This window comes from Plectrocnemia conspersa, unplaced genomic scaffold, assembly GCF_051122295.1.
Source record: "Plectrocnemia conspersa isolate PC_06_02 unplaced genomic scaffold, ASM5112229v1 ptg000011l, whole genome shotgun sequence".
Taxonomy (NCBI): Eukaryota; Metazoa; Arthropoda; class Insecta; order Trichoptera; family Polycentropodidae; genus Plectrocnemia; species Plectrocnemia conspersa.
Genome location: NW_028277175.1, coordinates 1024112 through 1045003, shown reverse-complemented (window position 1 = coordinate 1045003; position 20892 = coordinate 1024112). Strand labels below are relative to the sequence as shown.

The following is a 20892-nucleotide window of genomic DNA, read 5'->3' as shown; positions in this document are numbered from 1 at the left end:
AGTAATATACTTTATTATTGTTGACTATTTTATTTTCGAAAAATATGTCTCTCGTATTTATTATATATTTTTACTATTGTCGAAAGTAACAGATTAATTTTTAGCTAATAATATGTTTGTAAATATAATATAATAGGTAAATACTGCATAATATGTTTTGAAGTTTAATCTATGTTACATGTTTCCATAAAAAATATATGGTTATTAACTCCTTATCGAAGTCAGTTAAAAAATATCACAGGTAGCCTATGTATAAAATTTGTTTAGATCCAGCAAAAGGCTGCAAAAAGTTCAGTTTCCGTTTATAAAAATACTTTTTCTATTTTAAATTTTTTACTTTTTTCTGCAGGTTTTTTTATTATTTTTTAGAGATTTTAATTTAGAAATGAATGCTTCTCTGATGACCGATTTTATGTTGCAAGTAAAGCATTATTTATTAGTTATCGGATAAAAATGAATGAACAAATACATAATAATGTAAGATATTTTGATAAAACTATTTAAAATAAATATTGAACTATTAATTTTTATATATTATATAAATCGAATTATCTAAACTTTGTAAAAAAAGCATAATTGTAGTACGGTATAATATTTTTTTTTAATTTCTAGATTTACAAATTTTTTTTTTCCTCTTCAACTTGAAGTGAACATATTTTATGTGTTCGGAAAGATTTGTTTTCCATTTAAAAGTCTTTCCACATACATCGCATTTAAAATCTTGAGAATCTTGATGAATAGTAATATGCCTTATAATCGATTGTCTATCTTTAACAGTTTTTCCACAAATATCGCATGTGAATGAAGAATTTGTATGAAGTAACAAATGCCGTCTTGCGGAGAATCTAGTTTTAAAAGATTTTTCGCATAATTTACATCCAAAATAACAATTTAAATTTGTATTACTTGTTTTTCTTTTATGAACATCTCTTTTATGTGCACTGAGGCGTATTTTAGATTTAAAAGCTTTTTGGCAGAGTTCGCACTTAAAGTCGTAAGAATTACCATGAATCGTCATGTGCCGAGTCAGAATTGGTTTAGTTTTTAACGCTTTTCCGCACTTAAGACATACGTACTTATAAGAATAGTCATGTACAAATCTATGCTTTAGCAAAGAATCTCTAGTTTTGAATTTCTTTCCGCAAGTATCGCATTCACCGTAAACAAAATCATAACTTATATCTATATGATACAACTTTTTATGTCTGGTAAGGTTGTCGCTATTTTTAAAAGCTTTTTCACATAAGTCACATTTAAAATCATACAAATCACCGTGGAGAAAACTATGCTGTATAAGACGGTGTTTAGTTTTAAATATTTTTCCGCATTTTTCACAATTCAAATTATCAGATTTAGTATTAGAGACATGTAGCATTTTATGCTGTATCAAATTTGTATTATATTTGAATAATTTTCCACACATGTCACATTCGAAATCAGATGATTTGTTTTTATATAACTCTAGATGGGTATTTGAGGGTTGAAAAGGTATCATAGCGCTCGGAACGTGATTAGCTTTTACATCATGTAATTCTGAAAAGAAATTAATACATAAATAAATAATTTTTAAATGCATATAAAGCAATTCTAACCTGTTTCTAAAATATCATTAACTAAAGGTGTATGATAATACACATTTTCTGCCATTGCAGCAATTTCACTTTTAATATCGTGTGATTCTGTAAACATAGATTATTTAAAAATATATATATTTAGATTTTTATGTATCATGTATCATTTATTAATCACTAACCCGTTTCCAACATATCATCTACATGTTCGATATTATTTTCCTCGTGACTGTCATCATATTCTATTTTTATGTTTTCGTGCTTAAATAATACAAAAATATAAATTCGTTTGAATAATTTGTTTTAACGCGTTTTTAATTTGGTTATATAACCTTAATGATATATTCGTTTTTATCGAAAGTGGCGATTCTTTCTTCATTTTCAATACTAGGTCCTACAAAAAATATTATCATTTTTATTGTGTTATGTTCGAATTATTCAGATTGACTTATATTTAACCTAATACCAGTTTTAACGAAGGGTGAAAATGACATTGCAAAAAAATTAAATCACTTGAACAACGTTCGAGAGAAACGTCAAAAAAGTTGAAGAGAAACGTCAAATAACATTTGAGCTTTGGCCTTAACTAATATTGATAACAAACTTATAATTTACACATAATGGCTTCCTGAAATGTGTGCGAATATTGAATGTGAAATAAAATACAACTTTTGATGGGTTTTTTATCAAAAATTGTATCTTAAAATATTTATTTATCAATAATATATTAAAATGTTTATTTATCAACATACATAATTAAGTTAACGAGGCGTTTTTAAGTGCTTTCAGCTGTTTTCTTTATAAACTTGTCAAGAATTAGTTAAATGCCACCTTTTTTTCTTTTCTTGATAAAGAGCTCTATGTTTCTTTCTCAGTCGCCTTACGTACTTAAGATGTACGTTATCGATTGGAATCACATCCTTTCGTGATAAACAAAAAATTGTCATTATTATTTTTCATTCATATTTTTTATTGTAAAAGTCATTTCCACTTTATCAGCTTCTTTTAAGTATTTATTTGACAGATGTACTAAGTAAGATTCAATCAACTCATTAACATATTCAACGTTGACGTCCAAGTTTAGTTTATTCATTGGCTAACTATTTAATCTGTGATAGTTTCTAGAGTTTCTTCAGAATTTATAAAATCACTCATCATTTGTGGGCATAATTGTTTCCAGGAATCTATCATTGTTGACTCTTTTATTTCAGCCTACGAATTTCCAATATTGTTTATGGTGTTCCATATATTATAGTTCTTCCAAAAATATCTCAATGTATGATTGCACAAAATTAAATATTTAATATTTAATTTTGTTATTTGCCAAGTTAATATTTAATTAGGCGTCCTGTTTTAAACGCCCATATTACAATGATCCTTTGCCCATTTTCTTAAAAAAAAAGTAGATAATGAATAGGGTGACCTTACGTCCCGTTTTAACCAGGACATTCCTGTTTTTTCGTGTTTTGTGCTCGTCCCGTCGTAGATGTATAGTTAGGATACATAGCGCTTATGGTACATAAAAATATATTATCATAAAGAAGAGAAACATATCAACATACAAACCGAATTTTGACCAATAAGAGAGCACAAAAAATAATTAATTTGTTACCGAAAATTTCCACTGCGACGTCGCCGACACAGTTTTATTGCTTTTGACGTGAATTTTTGACTACTGAGAAGTGATAATTGTTTTTGCGCCCTCCTATTGACCAAAATTCGGTTTGAATATATTTTAGCCAATACTCTCATATTCAAATTCCATAGTAATATTGGTAGAAATAGCTACCATATTTTTAGAACATAGACTAACTGCAGACTAACTATAAACCCCAAATAATACACGTGCATTGAATATTTAGCAGATTGCGTAGTACCTAAAGTCAAATATGTGACGGAAGCGTTATGGTCTGGGATTACGTGGCATTAACAAAAGTAGGAAACCTGTACACTTGCGAGGGTAGTATTTCAAGTGACATTTATATATCAATGTTGGAATCCACATTAATAGATTCCTACTGGAAAATATTTCAGCTATCATCTGATTCCAGCAAGAAAATGCTCCATGCCATACTTGGTTAAAAAGCAGGGGTTGGTTTGCATCTAAGGGTTTGACGCTTTTAAAATGGCGTACACAGTCACCAGAGAATTTATGGGTAAAATTAAAGGGAAAGGTTGTAAATTGAGCTGCGAGAAAAAATGCAGATGGAATGGAGAAAATTATCTAGGTACGTCCACCTGGCAGCTGCAGTTGTAAATAAAGCTAAAAGTGGGCTATTAAATATATAAAAAAGGTTTGAAATAAATACTTTTCTATTTATATTTTCACGATTTTTTAAAGATATAACACATTTATTCTATGATCAGAATTTTCGTTGAAACCATTTAAAAATGTAATTTTGATGTATCGATACGAACAATGTATGTTAGTTTTAAAACGAGTTAAAATGTTTGACATTATGTAAAAAGAATCGAAAAAGGTATGGCCGAGAAGCGGGGCGTTGTCGCCAAAGCAGTCTCGATACGAGAACTGTCATCGAGTGGTGTCTGGCCGGTGACATGCCGCAGTAGCGAGCGATCGACGGCTGGCGACGGGCGGCACGCGCTCGCCCAAAGCGCTCGCTATGAATTTATCCGCGCGCGCTAGAAACAACAACGGTACGCTATATTAATTAATTAATTAATTAATATATAATTATAACATAGGCTGTTGCGAAACGAGCAAACGATTGAGCAATGCTATGCAACGTTTAGATGTCTGATTCGGAGGAGGAAGAGCGCGTCGCGGGGGGCGAACGGGAATCCGGCGGTCCCGGTCGTCCCGTGTGGAGGCCCAACCGCGCCAACGATCCTTCCTGGTGCGCCGCTGCGCCTCTGGCGGCGCTCAGGTGTCCGTCGGTCGGCGCGGCGTTGCACAACGAGCTCTTGCGTGGACGCGAGATGTGCAGCTCCACAGACAAGATCATGCTCAACGACGCCGGAGCGTTGGCAAGGAAGGCGGACAACGGAAAGTTCTACTGCGGCTTGAAGGTATACAAATCATTCATCTCTTTATTTACGTGCTTGGATGCCATTGTGCCATTCTTATAACAAAACCCATACGACAACAAATAATATTTATATATTGCACAAATCATAAATGATTTTAAATGCAATAAAAATATGTTGTCGAAATTGAATTGCCATGTAACAAATGTTGTGATTCAAAATCTGGTTTAGAGAATTTAAAAGTTGTGAAATACTTTTTGCAACGTTTACTTCACCATTTTATTTCAACATCCATAATGGAGATGAACATATACACGTGTTTAAAGAAGAAATCACAAATGTTGACTTTTTATAGTCATAATATATTATTTATATTTTATACAAATATAATATTGTTTGAGCTAAAGTAGCTCATTATTACAGTTTTTTGCACTTTATATGTATGATTAGCTTGAATTTTTTTTAGGTTTTTCTAGATTTTCCTAATCTCACAGGTTTTATAATTTAATTTAATTATTTATTATAAGTTTTTATTAATTATTTGTGTAATACAAATAAAAAAATATAACTTTTGTTTTTTTGAGTGCTGCTGTATTTCACAAGCAAATTGTGTTATGACTATAACACAATTTGCTTGTGAAATACAGCAGCACTCAAAAAAACAAAAGTTATATTTTTTTATTTGTATTACACAAATAATTAATAAAAACTTATAATAAATAATTAAATTAAATTATAAAACCTGTGAGATTAGGAAAATCTAGAAAAACCTAAAAAAAATTCAAGCTAATCATACATATAAAGTGCAAAAAACTGTAATAATGAGCTACTTTAGCTCAAACAATATTATATTTGTATAAAATATAAATAAAAAATTCAGAATAATTTTATAATTCACTATTCCATCAATAAAGTGGATATTCTAAACTGTATCTTTCGCCACCTCACAATTTACACACAATTTACTTTTTCTCATTCCATGCATTTATGACGCATTTTTTTGGCAGATTTACAAGCGTATAGACTTCTTTCTTTTAAGCCTCTTATGAGTAATTTCGTTTATCAAATATCCACAGTGGATTTAGGCCTATCTTATAAGTATATTCGTAATATAACTTAAGTAGATCCCCCAATAACACGGTAAATTGAGGATGTGCTATTTAGGTACCCGAGGACCATAGATTGCATAAGAAATTGTATCTAAATATTTTTTTTAATATAAATTACATAATTTTATACTATTTTTTAAGGTGCTGACTTGTTCCTGTTGCGAGGGAGTATGCGGTCCTCACTCTGGCTGTTCTTGCGTAGCTTGCAGTCGACTTACGACGTCAATCAACGCCACTATTTCACATGGACGCCGTCTATCAACGCAAGTCTCTCGTTCAGCAAACAGATTAATATCCATTTGGCATTGGTTGCCAGATCCAGGTAATGAAACTTTTGCAAAACATAAAAAAACAACAATAACAACGTAATGATTTCAGATGAAAAAAATATCATAAGCGTATTGGAAGCGCTAGGTGACGAACTAGTGACGCGATCTCTGCAAACGTCTTCAACATGCTTACCACTAATCACACTTAGAGAAAATTCTATAGTTACTAAGCGGCACCTACTTGCACTCTCTAGGTATGTCAATTTTATTTTATGCAAATTTTATTGAAGCTCTAATATTTTCATTATCTTAATGCAGAACTTACGATGCTTCGGAAGAATTATCATTGATTAGCGGAGGTCTTCCTTATGAACCGACATGGGGAGGAACAGTTCCAGGAGACGGATCTCAAGACAAGGAGAAAGCGGAACCTGTCAAGTACGAGAAAATAATCCATTATTTGCTTTTTATATTTTAATTATTGTGTTTTATAAAGTTGTAGGGCTGTATTGGCTCGTGTTGGAGCTCGTGCAGCTTTGAGATTGGCCTTGGGAGTCGCAAGGAGAGCGTGGCGCGGCGGAGAAGCGCGAGAAGAATGTGCGGCATTGTTAAAAGAAGCGCTAGCCGCCGTTCAAGCTCTGCCGATGCTGTCTTTATACTCTGCAATTCCTCCGACGGACGATTTATGGTCGGAGTTGGTAGACGCCGGTGTCGATTTCTTACATCAATTGATATCGGGGTACGAAGATTATTTTATATTGCTTTGTAAGTTTCGATATGTATTATTTTAAAACTTATAGAGAGGCCGGCTGCGTTATCGGATCGGAAGACTGGCAGACTGCGTTGTGTTTGGCTCTTGAATTATCCATCAGACAAGGAGAGCTACCGAGGATTCTCAAAGTTACGGGGCTTTTGCTACATCTCCCAACTTACGATAATAGGTTCGTTGTTGATATAATTCTTATAAGAACATGCGTGTGATATAAATATTTATGGCTCTCAACAGATTATGTCCCGAAGCTTGTGCAGCGCCTCTGGGTCCTTTTCTTCAACAGTTGAGTGAAATGCAAATTCCTTCGGTTGAACAAAACGATTCAGCGCTTGAATCATTAATAGAATCCACACCGACACAGAATTATTTAAAGTGAGTTTCGTCTTTTTAACCAACTAACTTGCAGCCCGTTGAAATATGAAACATATATATTATTAATTTACCTATAGAGCCCTGGAAGTTCCGATCGACGGCGGCGTTAATGTGAGAGCAGCCGGCGTTGCTATTTTATGCCACTTGGACCGACTTGCAACACCGTTGCTGACCACATACTCCAAACATTCCACTGTGCGTGTTATGCTTTTAATTATTATGAACATTTTGGATCGATGATTTATATTTAAATAAATCTACAGAAGGAAGAACCTGCGCAAGAAGTGTTATCTTTGAATTCGGGCGGCGGCGGAGTCAGCAGTGTTGTCGTATTGGATTCGATTCGCGTGAGACAACTAGCGTGTGCTGAATTGCTAGCTCTTCTACTGGCCGAGGATGGATCGTTGTATTCACTGCCTTATGATACACTAACTCCGTATCCGGTTATTGGTATGTATTATATTTGCATTTTAATCCTAATCCATCGTCAGTTTCCAAAAATAAAAAAAATTAAAAATATTTTTTTATTAAATAAACAATTAATGTATTTCATTAATTATGAAAAATAATATCAAAAATGGTGGCATCTGGATCTTTTGCAGCGACTGATCCTTTCGATGACTTTTTCGTACATTTTGGACGGTGTCTCGTCTATACTTGCCGGATGCTGGTTTTAAGGTGCTCCAACGTTACATAACTTGTAGCGTAACCCCATAAAAAAATTAACGGTCCAGGGGAGGGCAAAAGTTGGCTTTTTTAATATTTCCTTTCATTAAGATTCACAATATTTCATTAAATGACATTTTTTTGGAATAATTCAAGGGGCACGCACGTGCCGTCGCCATCACAGTGGGAATGCTCATTACCGAGCGTTCCCACTGCGACGGTACCAACACGATTTTATTGATTTTGATGTGAATTTTTGACTTCTGAGAAGTGATAATTGTTTTCGCGCCCTCCTATTGATCAAAATTCAGTTTAAATATACTTTAACTAATACTTTTAATAATATAATATTGAAAAGTTGAAATCATATAATTATACTAGCACCTGGCGGATAAATTATATTTTCACTTGTAAAAATATATATGTATATCTACTGGTCAAAATGTATTCCGGTATGATTTCACTGAAATGACTTCTTTTGAAATATATTTTTGGGGTAGATTCCAGATTTTTAGTAGATTTTTAGATTTTCTGTGAGGAATAACCTGATCATTTCTGGTTTAGATTCAGGGATGTTATTTCAGATTTTTCCAGGGGGGAGAGGCAAAAGTTGGCCAGTCAATGGTCGTGTTTTTTAATATTTTAATTTCATTCAAATTCATTGTATTTCATTAAATGACATACATTTAGCATATTCAAGGGGGGCAAACGCCCCCCCCCCCCCTCCCCAAAGTGACGTCCCTGTATTTAATAAGTATTTTAAATGATTATGTAGTAATAAAAAAAAAGATGTGCCGAAGCACTGAACTTACACACACCCCCCCCCCTCATTTTTTTCATGTATTTTTATAATAATAGCCAATATTGATATTTCAAAATATTTTTCTTTTTTTTATGTTTTTGTGAGAATATAAAAACTTATTTCAACATTTCAGTAATGTATTATAGAATTTTCCTAATGTAATATGTATGTGTATTTTTATTATCCTGTTTTATGATTGCTACAGACTAAAGTGTTATCAAGGAATCACTGATAACTCTTCAGTCTTTGCATTTGTTTTCGCAAATAAAGTTTAATAAATTAATCTAATTTATTTGACAGATGTTATTTATATTTTACTAAAGTTCGCAATCTTATGTCAACCGAGGTTGCACTCCCCTGAATACGGTCGATACATTCAGTCAAAATTCAAAAGAAAAGGCAATCGGCTGAAAAAGTGTTTATATGTCACAGAAGAAAGACTCTGTGTTGTATGTTTATGACTCTGTACAAACAACCTATAGAATTGAACTTCCTATTGTTAGTTTGATTCTTTTGTGTTACACGGGCGATGATAGGAACAATTTTTTTGTTTTAAAAATTTGGAGATTAATAAAATGTACAGGAGCACGCTCTTGCTTCTAAAAAAGTACCAGAGCGCCGCCCCGTTGCGCTCCGGCACCACTACACCACTGATTTTAAACCATTTATGTAAAGTAAATATTTTTTTAAGTAGATTCGTTGCAGAGTTATTCATGGGGTGTTCACTGTTCTGACTGACGCTATTTTTTTATTATTGGCTCTATTGATTAGCTTGGTTGTCAAACACACTCGAAACTCGAATGGAATCACCTATAATTATCTTATCTTTCAAACTTGACTATAAATGATGCTTTTATTTTAGTTATTTTAATATGACATTGCGATTTAAATTTACTGTAAAATTGAGTGATATAAATTCCTGAACAGCATAATAGAGCTACCAACCTTTTTGGATTAATAAAATTTATAACTTAGAATAAATGTGCTACAACTAACATCTCTTAAATCCAACAATTATCAATTTTTATTTTAGGTGTAGAAGGCGAAAGGATCATTCAGATATCTTGTCATCCTGAAGGTCGGCATTATTTAGCCGTTGGAGCTAAAGGCGGTGCTTGGAGTTGGGGTTGTGGTGGAAAAGGAAGATTGGGTCTTGGTGATATACAATCGAGAGACCGTCCGACTAGGATACCAGCGTTGCGTTGTCATCGCGTGACTTTTGCTGCTGTCGGACCTTGTTCAAGGTAATGAAACTGGATAAAAGGAACAGTGACTTCCCGATAAAATTTTTAGGTCGTCACTAAACTTTTAAAACCTATGCTAATAAATATTTTGCTTTTAGTGCTGCTATAACATCTCAAGGGGAATTGTATGTGTGGGGAGAGAGCGCTGGACAAGGTGGCCATAATTCCCCTCAATTAATAGAACTATCTCAGGGAGAAAAAGCAGTCAACGTTGCGATAGGTAAATTTATATCTTCAACGTTAAATGTAAAATCATTGAACTAAAAATAATTTTATGTTTAAGGTTGGTTCGATAACCAAGTTCTGTGCTGTACTGCTTCTGGTGCCGTGTACGCCTGGGGAGACTACGAATTTCCTAAACCCGAGGTCCCATCTACTAATTTAGTACTGCGATCCATTCATTCCTTAGTTGGCGTTAGAATCGTTCGCGTTTATTGTGGAGCACATTATTTAGCAGTATTAGACGACAGGTTTGAATTCGTTCTTATTCTTATTGATGTATTTGACGAGTTACTCTATTCTTAATATGGCAAATCAGAGGTAGAGTCCACACTTGGGGCAGCGGAGACCATTACAGCTTAGGTCACGGTAACACGGAAGCACAGCGCACTCCGAAGGTTATCCAAGGATTACAAGGTAAATAATTATCAATCTAATTGCTTTCAATCATTCTAAATTATTACATATTATTATTAGGTAAAGTAGTGACGCATTTGTCCGCTGGTGCTACGGGTGTCATGGCAGTGACATCGAACGGCGAATTATGGTGCTGGGGTGACTCAAACCACCCTTGCCCTGTAAAATTAGACTGTACAGGAGAGATTTTTAGTGTAGTAGGTGAGTCTTTATATAATACATAGCCAATGAACGTTTTAATGATATTCTTATTCTAAATGTGTAGGTGTTTGTTGCGGTCCTAGTCAAACGCTGGTGTGGAGTGAAATAAAGGCTCAGTCACTTCCGTCAGACATTCCATTCATCTTAGATCTCACTGAGCCTACTTTCAAGCAACTTGAGAGACTTTTATGGCTGTGTGGGGACTCCAGCTCTCAGGGAGCCTCCAATCAAAGTGCGCTTTCTTCACAAGAGACTGAGTGTGTGGCCGTCGCGTGTCTGAATCTCCTCCATTTGCAGGTTATATTGCTTTTAAACTTTGGAATTATCTAGTGAGTAATAGACCCATAACATTTTATTTTTGCATGTTAACAGCTCGCCAGTCTGATGGCTTTCGGAGGAGTGCAGAATAGTAGACGAAGCACGGCATGGGCCGGTGGTGTTAGAGCGGCAGTTTGCGCCCTAGTTGGAGGAGCGGCCGGACCGGCTGCTCGCGACGCCGCACAAAGAGCACTGCGTCACGGTTGGCCAGTATTATTACCGACTCCGGCGGAAAGAGCTCGATTATTATCGTCGTTGCTGCCTCAAGGTTCGTTTGAGATGTGAACCCAAAAATGAATAGAGCCAATTGTAATTGTGGATTATATTTAGGTTCTGAAGCTGCAGACGTAACGCCTGGAAAGCGATTCATGCGCGAATTACTGGTCGGCGCATTATTGGCAGGCGGAGGTTTGAGAGTCGCCTTGAGGCGCTACCTCCGACCTACTCCTCGATTAAATTCAAATCAGTTTCCGTAAGCTAACCGTCAATAATAATAATAAGAATTCATTAACGATATTAATGCTTTTATGATACTTACAACAGAGATGAAGATGATTTAGAAGTTGAAATTGAGGATGACGATTGGACATCTTCGACGGCAGACGAAATTGAAGAACATACTAATGGTGTGTTTCACTATCATGTTTTTGAATTACATATTTTTATTACATGATTTAAATTTTTTTTTAGACAATGATAATTTAAATGAAGCTATTCCGGAATTCGTGGATAATGAAAAGTTTGATGCCGTTCCGCTTTTACACTTGGTAAGTAAAAATAGTGTTTCGGAAGCATCGTTTCTATATGGCAGTTTTGATACGGTTCTTGTTTATAGGTAAAGCAATTAGTTAGGAGCACGAGCGCAGCAACTCAAACACGATTAGCGTCTCTAGCCAATGGAGGCACAAACGGTACTTTGAAATTTGGAGAAACATCCTCGACCCAACAACCGATAACGTCCGAGACCGATATAAGTCCTACGTGTGATTTGTTGTTACAATATCAAAGATTGTTGATATTGGAGCTACGTTCTAAGGATATGTACGTGAGGAGAGCGGCCAGAGCTCTACTGAGTCGTCACGTCGGTTTGGTAGCAAGGAACGCCACGCTGACACTCCAACGAGCTTTTCCACTTATGCAAAGTATCGATATGTTACCAGCAATATGGAACTTGTTAAACGAAGATATTGTCGGTTAGTTATCTTGTATATATGTATATGTATATTTATTTTTTTAGAACTTTGTTGTGCCATTAGTCTTGGCGGTTTTTTTTTCTTACATTTGCAAAAATGTATAAATTAACAATAATTTCACTATTCTTTCGGTGTTTATTGACAGTAGTCGTATCAATGATGCTATTTAGTAACGGAATAATTTTTTTTCGATATTTTAAACAATAGCAGTGGAGATAAAATATTCTCAGTTAAACTATGTAATTAGGATTCTCAATCGAATATTTGACTATTTTAATTATTCGCCCGATTTTTAACTAAATAAAAATTCGAATATTCATTTATGTTATCTCGAATGAAATTTGAAAAAAATTTGTATACTTGAAGCAACACAGGAAGTCGTTTTTTTCTCTCAATGTACCTGAGTGACTAGTGCCGCTCCAAAATCCATGGTCCTTTATGTGCCATAATTTTGTTTCGAAATGCGAGACAATGAGACGCTTTTTCTCAACAAAAAAAATGCTTTTACGCCTTTGAAAAACATTTATGAATAGAATGTTTATCGGCGGTGTCTACTATGACCGAAATTCGAAGAATTCGTTCGTTGAACAAAAAACATTGGAATGGCCGCTGTTCGGTGTTTGTCGAAGTATTCAAAAGTATATCATTTATATATTTAATAGATATTTTAAACCATTTATGTAGACTCTTTACAAAGAATTATTAATGGGGTGTTCACTGTTCTGACCAACACTCATTTTTTTTAACACGCTCATCTGTCAAATCTTATTTGTTAACGTAACTAGCTCACGTCGGAGAGTTCACACACTCACTCGGTAAAGCATACATTATCTAGTGAAGCTATACACGAAATGTAGCATTGTAAGCTTTAATTAAAACTCATAGTGCATAGTTTGTCTAGTCATTGTATACTTTATCGAAAATTAACACTTTTAACTGTGTTTGATATTTGGGTAAAATTTAAAGATAAATTGTGTTTTCTTAAAATTTGTGCTCACGGAAGGTTCATTACTGCCGAAAAATTGCAAATATTACAACTCGATCGCTCTCAAACAATATATGTATATTTATTTATAGGTACTGTGGTCTGTGAGCTTTCGCTTCTGTTGGCAATGGAAGCTAAAAAATTAGGTCCAATAATATCAAATGGTAACGGATTGCTACCAAAACTTCTAGTCGCTCTTGATAAAGTCTCCAGTATGGCGCCTGTAGCTCATGCTTTGGATTCAGATGAACTTTCATGGCCAGGACGGGCGTGCCGAAAGCCCGATGCTCATTTGCCGACCCTCAGAAAGTCAGCCTTATTTTATATATATATTTATAAATGTATACATCTTCTATAAATAATTATAATGCACTTTTTTAGATGTGATATTGAAAATGAGATCAAAGAAGGCGGATCTTGGATAACGATATCCGGAAAAGTATACGATATTCAAGAGTTTAGGTGTGTTATATTATATATAATTGCTATTTTAAAGAATTTTAATATATATGTTATTATTTATAGATGTAACTACGGCGGAACTGAAGATTTAGTGAAGAAACTAGTCGGGAGAGATGCCACTTTTGCGCTATCTTCATATCCTCACAATCAACACATACCGCGATTGACTGCCGATTGTGTCGGAGTACTAGAAATACCTCAATGCACTCCATTGGTGAATAGTTATTATTTATGTAGATTGATTGAATATGAGTTCAATTTATAATATAATGATTTTTAGGAAATGAGCGCTGGTATTAAGATGCATCATGTTTTGGGAGGTGCTGCTCGACATCTCGCGTTAGCATTGGGTATAAGAGCCTGCGCTTTGATTAAATCACTACCGCAGCAGACTGTCGAGTTGAATACTTTGGCACTTTTAAAGTCTTCGTTTTTGACTGGCGGATTGCAAGTGTTACAACCTCCGAATCCATTCGACGAAGAAAAGGGCGAAGCTCGTAGTCCCGGAAGCACTGCCGGAAGTACGCCTTGTGCTCCGGCGCCTCCGCCTGCTCCTTCGCTGATAGCCACCACGGTTCCGAGAGTCACTTTTAATTCGACTCCGGATCTGCTCGTTTCGTTGGCTGAATCGAAGATTCACGTGAGCTCCGCTCATTACAGAATGAAATAAAATTGCATTTTGCGAATAAATAAAATGTATGTATTATTTTAGCACGATTCGCTAGCTGCTGCGTTCTGGACGGCGGCTTGTAGACACTGCCGTGGAATTTTATCGCCGGCTTTGTTTTCATTGGACCATCCAGCCGAAGAATTATCTCGAGTATTAACTGCCGCTCTAATGCATCATTTAGCGTTACATAATCAAGCATTATATATTGCTACTGGCGGTGAGTGTTATTAAGATATTTATTTTATTAATCCGGCGCTAAAATTATATGATATTTTAGAAGCGGCCGGTGAAAACAGACAGTTCGATAAGTTCTTAACGGAAGTTTTGGAAGCGGTGTGGAAGAATAAATGGCGTTTAGCTCGTACTAGGCAGCAATTGGGAAGAAGCTATAAAGAAGTTTGCGCTCCGTTAGTGGAAAGAGCAAGGTTTTTGCTGCATGAAGTTCGACCGGCAGAATCCGCTGCCGCTACCGCCTTACCTAGACTAAAATCGACCATACCGATCTTCCATAAAACTGTTCAACGCGCAATGTCGTCTACTAATCCCACTACAATAATGCCACCTGACAAGTATGTTATCAGTCGCAATAAATCTATCTAGTAATATTACTAATTTTTGTTGTTTTTACAGTTCTTCCGCTTTAGAGATGAAAGAGTCGTTCATGCTCAAAGAAATGTCAGAGTCGGATTACGGTGTCTCTAATGATTCTTTTTGTAAATCTTTTGCGATGAGCTTGGACAAAAAGCGTGAAGATTCAACTTCTACTAAACCCAAAGATAAGATTGTCCGCAAGGAGCGATCAGTGGATAACGAAAAGTCGATATCTTACGACAGGGACAGGTTCTCTCTGGCGGCTAAGCCGATCAACTCTGACATTGATAAAATCGCCGCTTTGAATTTGAACCACAACAGAATTGCCGATAAGATTGCCACCTTGGCCGACGTGGAAAATTCCGAAATCGAAGACAAGACACCGACAAACGACATATCAATCAGCTCGATCAACGAGATGACGGACAATTCTTTGCTAAAAGATTCGCTAGAGGGTTCCGCCAAGTTTAACTTAGACGCCGAAGGAGTCAAAATGGATATGGTGGACGAACAAGAAAAGGAGCTAAGTACGAGGGATGAAAAGGATATCGATACATCCGAGAGAGATAATTCTGCATCCGTCGGAGCTTGGACTACAAAAACCACTGAAAATACGACCGGTATGTTATTAAATATATACATAAATATTTGAGGTTTTGAGTTTTAATAATTTTTTTATATATATTTTAGTTTATGATACTTATTGGAAACCTAGAGAAAATATGATTGATTATGAAAAACGACGGAAGATGATGAAAGGCATCGTAGAATTTGTTATGGCAGAAGCTGGTTGCGATATTGATATATTGCGAAAAGCTATGTATTGTCAAGTAAGTTAACTGTTAAATAATATACTATTTATATTCAGGTTATGTTACACCGAGTATAATTTTAGGTAAAAAGAGCCGATATAAGACTAGCTGGTTATAATAGCACGCTGGAGGTTTTGAAAACAACTAGAAATCTATCAATGCCAGTGCATTATATGTGTTTATCTGGTATATTGGGAGCTAGCGCTTGGCCGTTATCTGGAGTCGAAACTGGATCAGGAGGCATTCATCCATTAGACGACGTACCGCTAGCACCGCCTACGTGTCGAGCAGCTCTATTATTAGCACACTCTCGTATATCTTTGTGGACGGCCGGTCAGATCAGAGCTCTGGCAGTTCTGAACGCACCCACTTATGCTCAATACGATGATCTCAATGAGAATTCGCCTAGAGCTAGATTTTTAATCGCTTTGATGGGATTAGCCGGAGCTATGACTAGGGGCGGTCCTCTGTCTGTTTCCGCTCTCTTAAATGGCGGAATAGCCGGAGCAGTTTTATCGATCTTGGCAGCTGCACCGCCTTCCGTTTTAACGCCACAAACTATCGGTGGAGAAGATGACTTAGGAGGGTGCGGAAGGTTGCTTACCGCTTTAGAAGAAGATGCAGGTCTAAGAGCAGAAGGCACGACAACACCTTCAGGACCTGAATTAGCAGCAGCTATGCGACAGGGTACAAGAGTCGTTAGAGGACGTGATTGGAAGTGGGGAGATCAGGTAAGAATATAAGTTCATATCTATACTAGATTTTTACAGCAGTAGACATTATTGTCATTCACAATCGCATATATGTTTCGGATGCTCCACTCATGACATTACTGTATATAATTGATCATGAGAAAAACATATTTATTTATTTAATCTTTCGTTGTAACCTGACGGGCATAAGCCCAATGTGTTACAATGGGGTAAATCTGTACCAACTGAGTAAGACAATAATTATTTTGTTTTGTTTTCCATTTCCTATAGCTATTATATTGTAATTCGGTAAAAATCAGGGATTTTGGAAAGTTTTTTGTGAAAAAGTCAGTCATTTAACGTTTTTAACCAGGGCTTCAAACCATTATTTTTTTATTTTGTTTTTTTTTTTCAGTTCAATTAAAAATATATACATCAGTTCTGTTCCAATTTTTATTCTAGAAAAAATAATGTTTTTTGGTTTTTGATTCAGCTCTAAGTAATTAATTTTTAAATATTTTTATTTCTATAAAAAAAATATTTTTAATTTAATTATAGAACATTTTATTACTTTTTTGTAATAAGCATATAATATAAATAATAATAATTAATTAAAGGTATAATAATTAGAAGTAAGAGTATATGATATATTATAATATGTAACATAATTTATTAAGCAAAACATATATAAACGAAATAAATTCGTATATTCACGATTGAAGTATGCAGGATTCTTGGGTATATTTATTTAAAATTAAAAAATATTAAAGCTACCTCTAATTATTAAAATATCTTTCAATGTATTTTCACTTAAACTATTTCTGTTGTCTCGTAGAATAAACTAGTTGATGTGGTACATCATTAATATCAATATTAAAGAGGCTTTTATTTCATTTAATTTTTTACGAAAATCTTCTCGAAAGGTTTTTTGTCAATACCTCGAATAAATATTATTAATTGTGCAGTGTCTGTTATGTCAGTATTTTCATCCATTGCCAATGCATACCAATTTATTTATATTTATACAAAATTTATTATTTCAATAATTTGCAACTGGGCCACAGGTTGCCGACTCCCTGTTTTAGATGGTCCATTTCCAAATCTATACCATTGTATATTTCTATAATATAAATAAGTGTATCTACGTAATATTATTTTAATAGAAGTTATGTTGATCCAGAAACTCATAGCAAATTTTTTTTATTTTTATCTCGGATGTCTGTTGATATATATTCATACTTTAAATTTTAGTGTATTTGTCATATGTACTATTCTATGCCTTATAACTAATTTATTTATTTATATATTAGGATGGCCCTCCACCGTCTGAAGGACGAGTTGTCGGAGAATTGGGAGAAGATGGATGGGTCAGGGTGGAATGGGATACTGGTGCTATTAATTCTTATCGGATGGGCAAAGAAGGAAAGTATGATCTGCGCTTGGCGAGAGCTCCGAGTCCAGTACCCAGTGCTCTCGAAACTCCTCACGGACAGACAGATAAATTACTAGGTATTATTCTAATATTAGTTTTAAATATTTCTTTTGAACTTAACATATCGATGTATCAAACAGAATGGACACAATGGCGTTGTCAACCTTCGGAAGTAGTTAAACAACAGTGCTTAGTTTTGCTACGAGCTCTCGGTGCCGCCGCCGGCTTAGGAAGTTCTAATAGTTCAGAACCGAACGTTCAGAATACTGCTCTGAGGAACTTAGCCGGTCTACACCGGCGTCTCTTAGCCGGATCTAAAACCACCCCACAATTCCAATATAATAATCTAAGATTAGCTTGTGGATTTTTCAACGATTGGGCTGCCATATCCTTTTTGAGAGGTAATACTTGAATTAACGATTGATTTTGAGCGTAAACTTACTTAAAATATATTTTAGGTACCGCTCAATGTAAAGGCATGAAAGCAGCACTGTGCTCAACTCAATGGTTGCAGTTAGCGCTTTCGTTCTTATCGCAAGATGGCGAACCTCCGACTTTGGATTTGATTTACATGCAGGTGAGTTATTCTTTGATTTTAATTGGTCTTAAAGATGCTAATATATTAAATATTGTAGGTACAATGCGCCTGGTTGCTTCGTAGCGTCTTACCAGAACACGAGGGGTCCGATAGTGAAAAGAACGAGCTACTATCGCAATTGATATCTTTGATAGGAAAGAGATTAATTATGCCACCTACTTGCGATCCATCTCTAAGACCTGATCCTTTAACTAGAAATATGTTTGCGGGTATGCATTTGTAAGATAATTTATTTAAAAGGATCTATATTGATACATATGTCGATAGATGGAAACGGAGGAGAAGGCGGAATCGATACGCGTCCTCGAGCTTTACTGACTGCACCGGGCGCGGGAGTCCTCGCCGGAGCTATAACTTCACTATTGCGAGTCTTGCAAACGGCTCCTAATTGGTCGACACACTTGAACGCAATCTTAGGTGAACAGTTGTGCGATGCAGCCCACGAAGTGACGTCTTCCGAATGGAAAGGATACATTCAGAGCATTTCATTCATCGGAACGCAAACAGTTGATACTCAGATGCCGCAATATGACTTCCAACCCTCGAATGAATTTTGTTTGACAGGTATTATTTTAGTGTTTGGATCTATTTTAATACTTTACAAATATTGATCGTTTCATACCAATATAGCTGGCGTCCTCGGCGTTATCGGCGGACCCGAACATCGTCCGTACGTCGGCCAGAGAGTCAGCGTCGGCACTTCGCCTCCAAAGCTGGGTACGATTCTGAGAGTGGCTCCTCGCGCCAGACTAATAGTACAATGCGACGGTTCTGAAACACCCGTTAAAGTGGACGTGGAATCTGTCGTATCCGCTGAAAAAGCGTTCGAAATATGGAGACTACCGCAAGGTGAAGCGATGATGAAGAGCTGGGGTTCTTTGTTGAGTTTGGGAGTTCGTGCTCCGGCACTGCCACCTAAAGAATCGATGGGTATTATTATTTTTTTTAATATACATATATAAATATATAGTTGAATATAAATTAACAATGTTTCTGAAGGTTGTGAAGTCAACGTTAACATGTTGCGATGTCAACAATTTGAGATGCTGTCGCTCGAAGCTACCGGAGCTCTTATGTCTTGTCAATCTCGTCTTCGTTCTGTCTTATCGCAATCTGATGCTATATTGGATAATAAATATATGGAAAGAGAATATATAGGTTTGTTTGGGTTTTTTTTTATTATTAACTATTATTTTTATATCTAATTATTTTTACAGAAAATGCGATGATAATCAAAAAAGGCTTACTGATCAGAAAAATTCTATCGTTGGCGATTAGACCCAGTCCATTACGAGCTGCTCATACCCTCATCGAAGTGAAAAAGGCTATTCATGCCCTAGCTGAACATTTAGCTGCCGAGTTCATATGCGGTATGTTGGTTTTATTATTAAACTAGCTTACCTACTATAGACTACGTATTTTTGGACGCTCTGCTTTGTCTTACTGTCCTATTTATTGCTTCTAGAAAAATAGAGACAAGGGATGACTCATCTATAACTATTTTAGAATCACGTTCCATTAAATAGTTTTGGAGAATCTAAATTCCTTTGTAATAAAATAACGGTTTGTCAATTTTGAGTTTATGCTCTGATAATAACTTAGACCATATGTGCCACACTTCTAGGAGAAAAGAAATAAAGGATGGCTCATCCATAATTTTTTTTTTAATTATGTTCCATTGAATAGTTTTGATGAATCTAAATTCTTTTGCAATAAAATAAGGGATTATTAACCTTGAATGTATACTCTGGTAATGACTTAGAACATATATGCCACACCATAATGTTTCTAGGAGAACTGAGATAAGGGATTACTCATCAATAATTTTTTAAATTATGTTCTATTAAATATTTTTGGTGATTCTAAATTTCTTTGCAATAAAATAAAGGTTTATTAATCTTAAATTGATGCCCTGATCATACTTATATCAGCAGTCACTAACCTTTTGGATTTCATGGACCACTAAACTCAAAATGTTGAATCCTGCTGACCACTACTGTAACTTTTTCATAAAAGTAACATTCTAAACATGAAATGGTACTTGTTTTTCCATGGGAGAGACTTAGTGCTCGCCCATTTATTGCTACCACGGCCAGTTACGACGATCTTAGGATGTAATTGAATTAGTCTGGTTTCTATTATGACCAATGTGGTAATTTTTAAAACAGTTGCAACCTGTTATCTAAATAGGCTTGAGACGGCCGTTAAATATTTTGAACAAGTGTGAGATCTGGCAACTTTACCTGATAGTTGCATCGTTTGTACTAAATATTGGCTGAGCCTTTTAATAACTTGAAATCTAATGAGGCGAAAATTCAAAATTAAAAGAAAGTCGAATCAAAATATAATAAAACATTTTATTAAACAAATTTAAATTATGTTCAAATTACTCCATGGATCACCACAATTCTCTCAAGAACCATCAGTGGTCTGCGTATCACCGGTTGGCGACCGCTCACTTGGAAGCTTGCCACGCTAAACTGATTCTAGCAAAATAGAGATAAGGGAT

General features: G+C 35.3%; 2 protein-coding genes across 3 annotated transcripts in view; one reads left to right on the top strand and one right to left on the bottom strand.

Moving 5' to 3' along the window:
• Positions 1 to 464: 464 nt before the first annotated feature.
• On the bottom strand, positions 465 to 2159 carry LOC148229073 (uncharacterized). The gene is made up of 5 exons (XM_088198935.1): positions 2038 to 2159; positions 1904 to 1965; positions 1754 to 1832; positions 1593 to 1679; positions 465 to 1533 (listed from the first exon to the last, which is right to left on the bottom strand). The coding sequence occupies exons 1-5, from the start codon at positions 2063 to 2065 to the stop codon at positions 602 to 604; spliced, it is 1188 nt and encodes a 395-aa protein (XP_088055061.1). The 5' UTR covers positions 2066 to 2159; the 3' UTR covers positions 465 to 601.
• Positions 2160 to 4071: 1912 nt separating this feature from the next.
• HERC2 (E3 ubiquitin-protein ligase HERC2) overlaps positions 4072 to 20892 on the top strand; it is a 35639-nt gene continuing 18818 nt past the window's right edge. For both annotated transcript variants that reach the window (XM_088196967.1, XM_088196966.1), the window contains exons 1-38: positions 4072 to 4229; positions 4326 to 4601; positions 5810 to 5990; positions 6047 to 6191; positions 6256 to 6375; positions 6434 to 6676; positions 6738 to 6878; positions 6944 to 7081; positions 7159 to 7276; positions 7345 to 7531; positions 9583 to 9793; positions 9892 to 10013; positions 10077 to 10263; positions 10332 to 10429; positions 10490 to 10630; positions 10695 to 10927; positions 11003 to 11216; positions 11279 to 11420; positions 11492 to 11574; positions 11639 to 11715; positions 11784 to 12141; positions 13219 to 13435; positions 13508 to 13588; positions 13652 to 13802; positions 13869 to 14228; positions 14301 to 14475; positions 14536 to 14827; positions 14889 to 15469; positions 15540 to 15679; positions 15745 to 16392; positions 17664 to 17862; positions 17926 to 18186; positions 18244 to 18362; positions 18421 to 18592; positions 18651 to 18947; positions 19014 to 19313; positions 19383 to 19541; positions 19601 to 19753. In XM_088196967.1, coding sequence (XP_088053093.1) covers positions 4326 to 4601; positions 5810 to 5990; positions 6047 to 6191; positions 6256 to 6375; positions 6434 to 6676; positions 6738 to 6878; positions 6944 to 7081; positions 7159 to 7276; positions 7345 to 7531; positions 9583 to 9793; positions 9892 to 10013; positions 10077 to 10263; positions 10332 to 10429; positions 10490 to 10630; positions 10695 to 10927; positions 11003 to 11216; positions 11279 to 11420; positions 11492 to 11574; positions 11639 to 11715; positions 11784 to 12141; positions 13219 to 13435; positions 13508 to 13588; positions 13652 to 13802; positions 13869 to 14228; positions 14301 to 14475; positions 14536 to 14827; positions 14889 to 15469; positions 15540 to 15679; positions 15745 to 16392; positions 17664 to 17862; positions 17926 to 18186; positions 18244 to 18362; positions 18421 to 18592; positions 18651 to 18947; positions 19014 to 19313; positions 19383 to 19541; positions 19601 to 19753 — 7720 coding nt within the window. In that variant the 5' untranslated portion in view covers positions 4072 to 4229. The remainder of the gene's footprint in view (positions 4230 to 4325; positions 4602 to 5809; positions 5991 to 6046; positions 6192 to 6255; positions 6376 to 6433; positions 6677 to 6737; positions 6879 to 6943; positions 7082 to 7158; positions 7277 to 7344; positions 7532 to 9582; positions 9794 to 9891; positions 10014 to 10076; positions 10264 to 10331; positions 10430 to 10489; positions 10631 to 10694; positions 10928 to 11002; positions 11217 to 11278; positions 11421 to 11491; positions 11575 to 11638; positions 11716 to 11783; positions 12142 to 13218; positions 13436 to 13507; positions 13589 to 13651; positions 13803 to 13868; positions 14229 to 14300; positions 14476 to 14535; positions 14828 to 14888; positions 15470 to 15539; positions 15680 to 15744; positions 16393 to 17663; positions 17863 to 17925; positions 18187 to 18243; positions 18363 to 18420; positions 18593 to 18650; positions 18948 to 19013; positions 19314 to 19382; positions 19542 to 19600; positions 19754 to 20892) is intronic.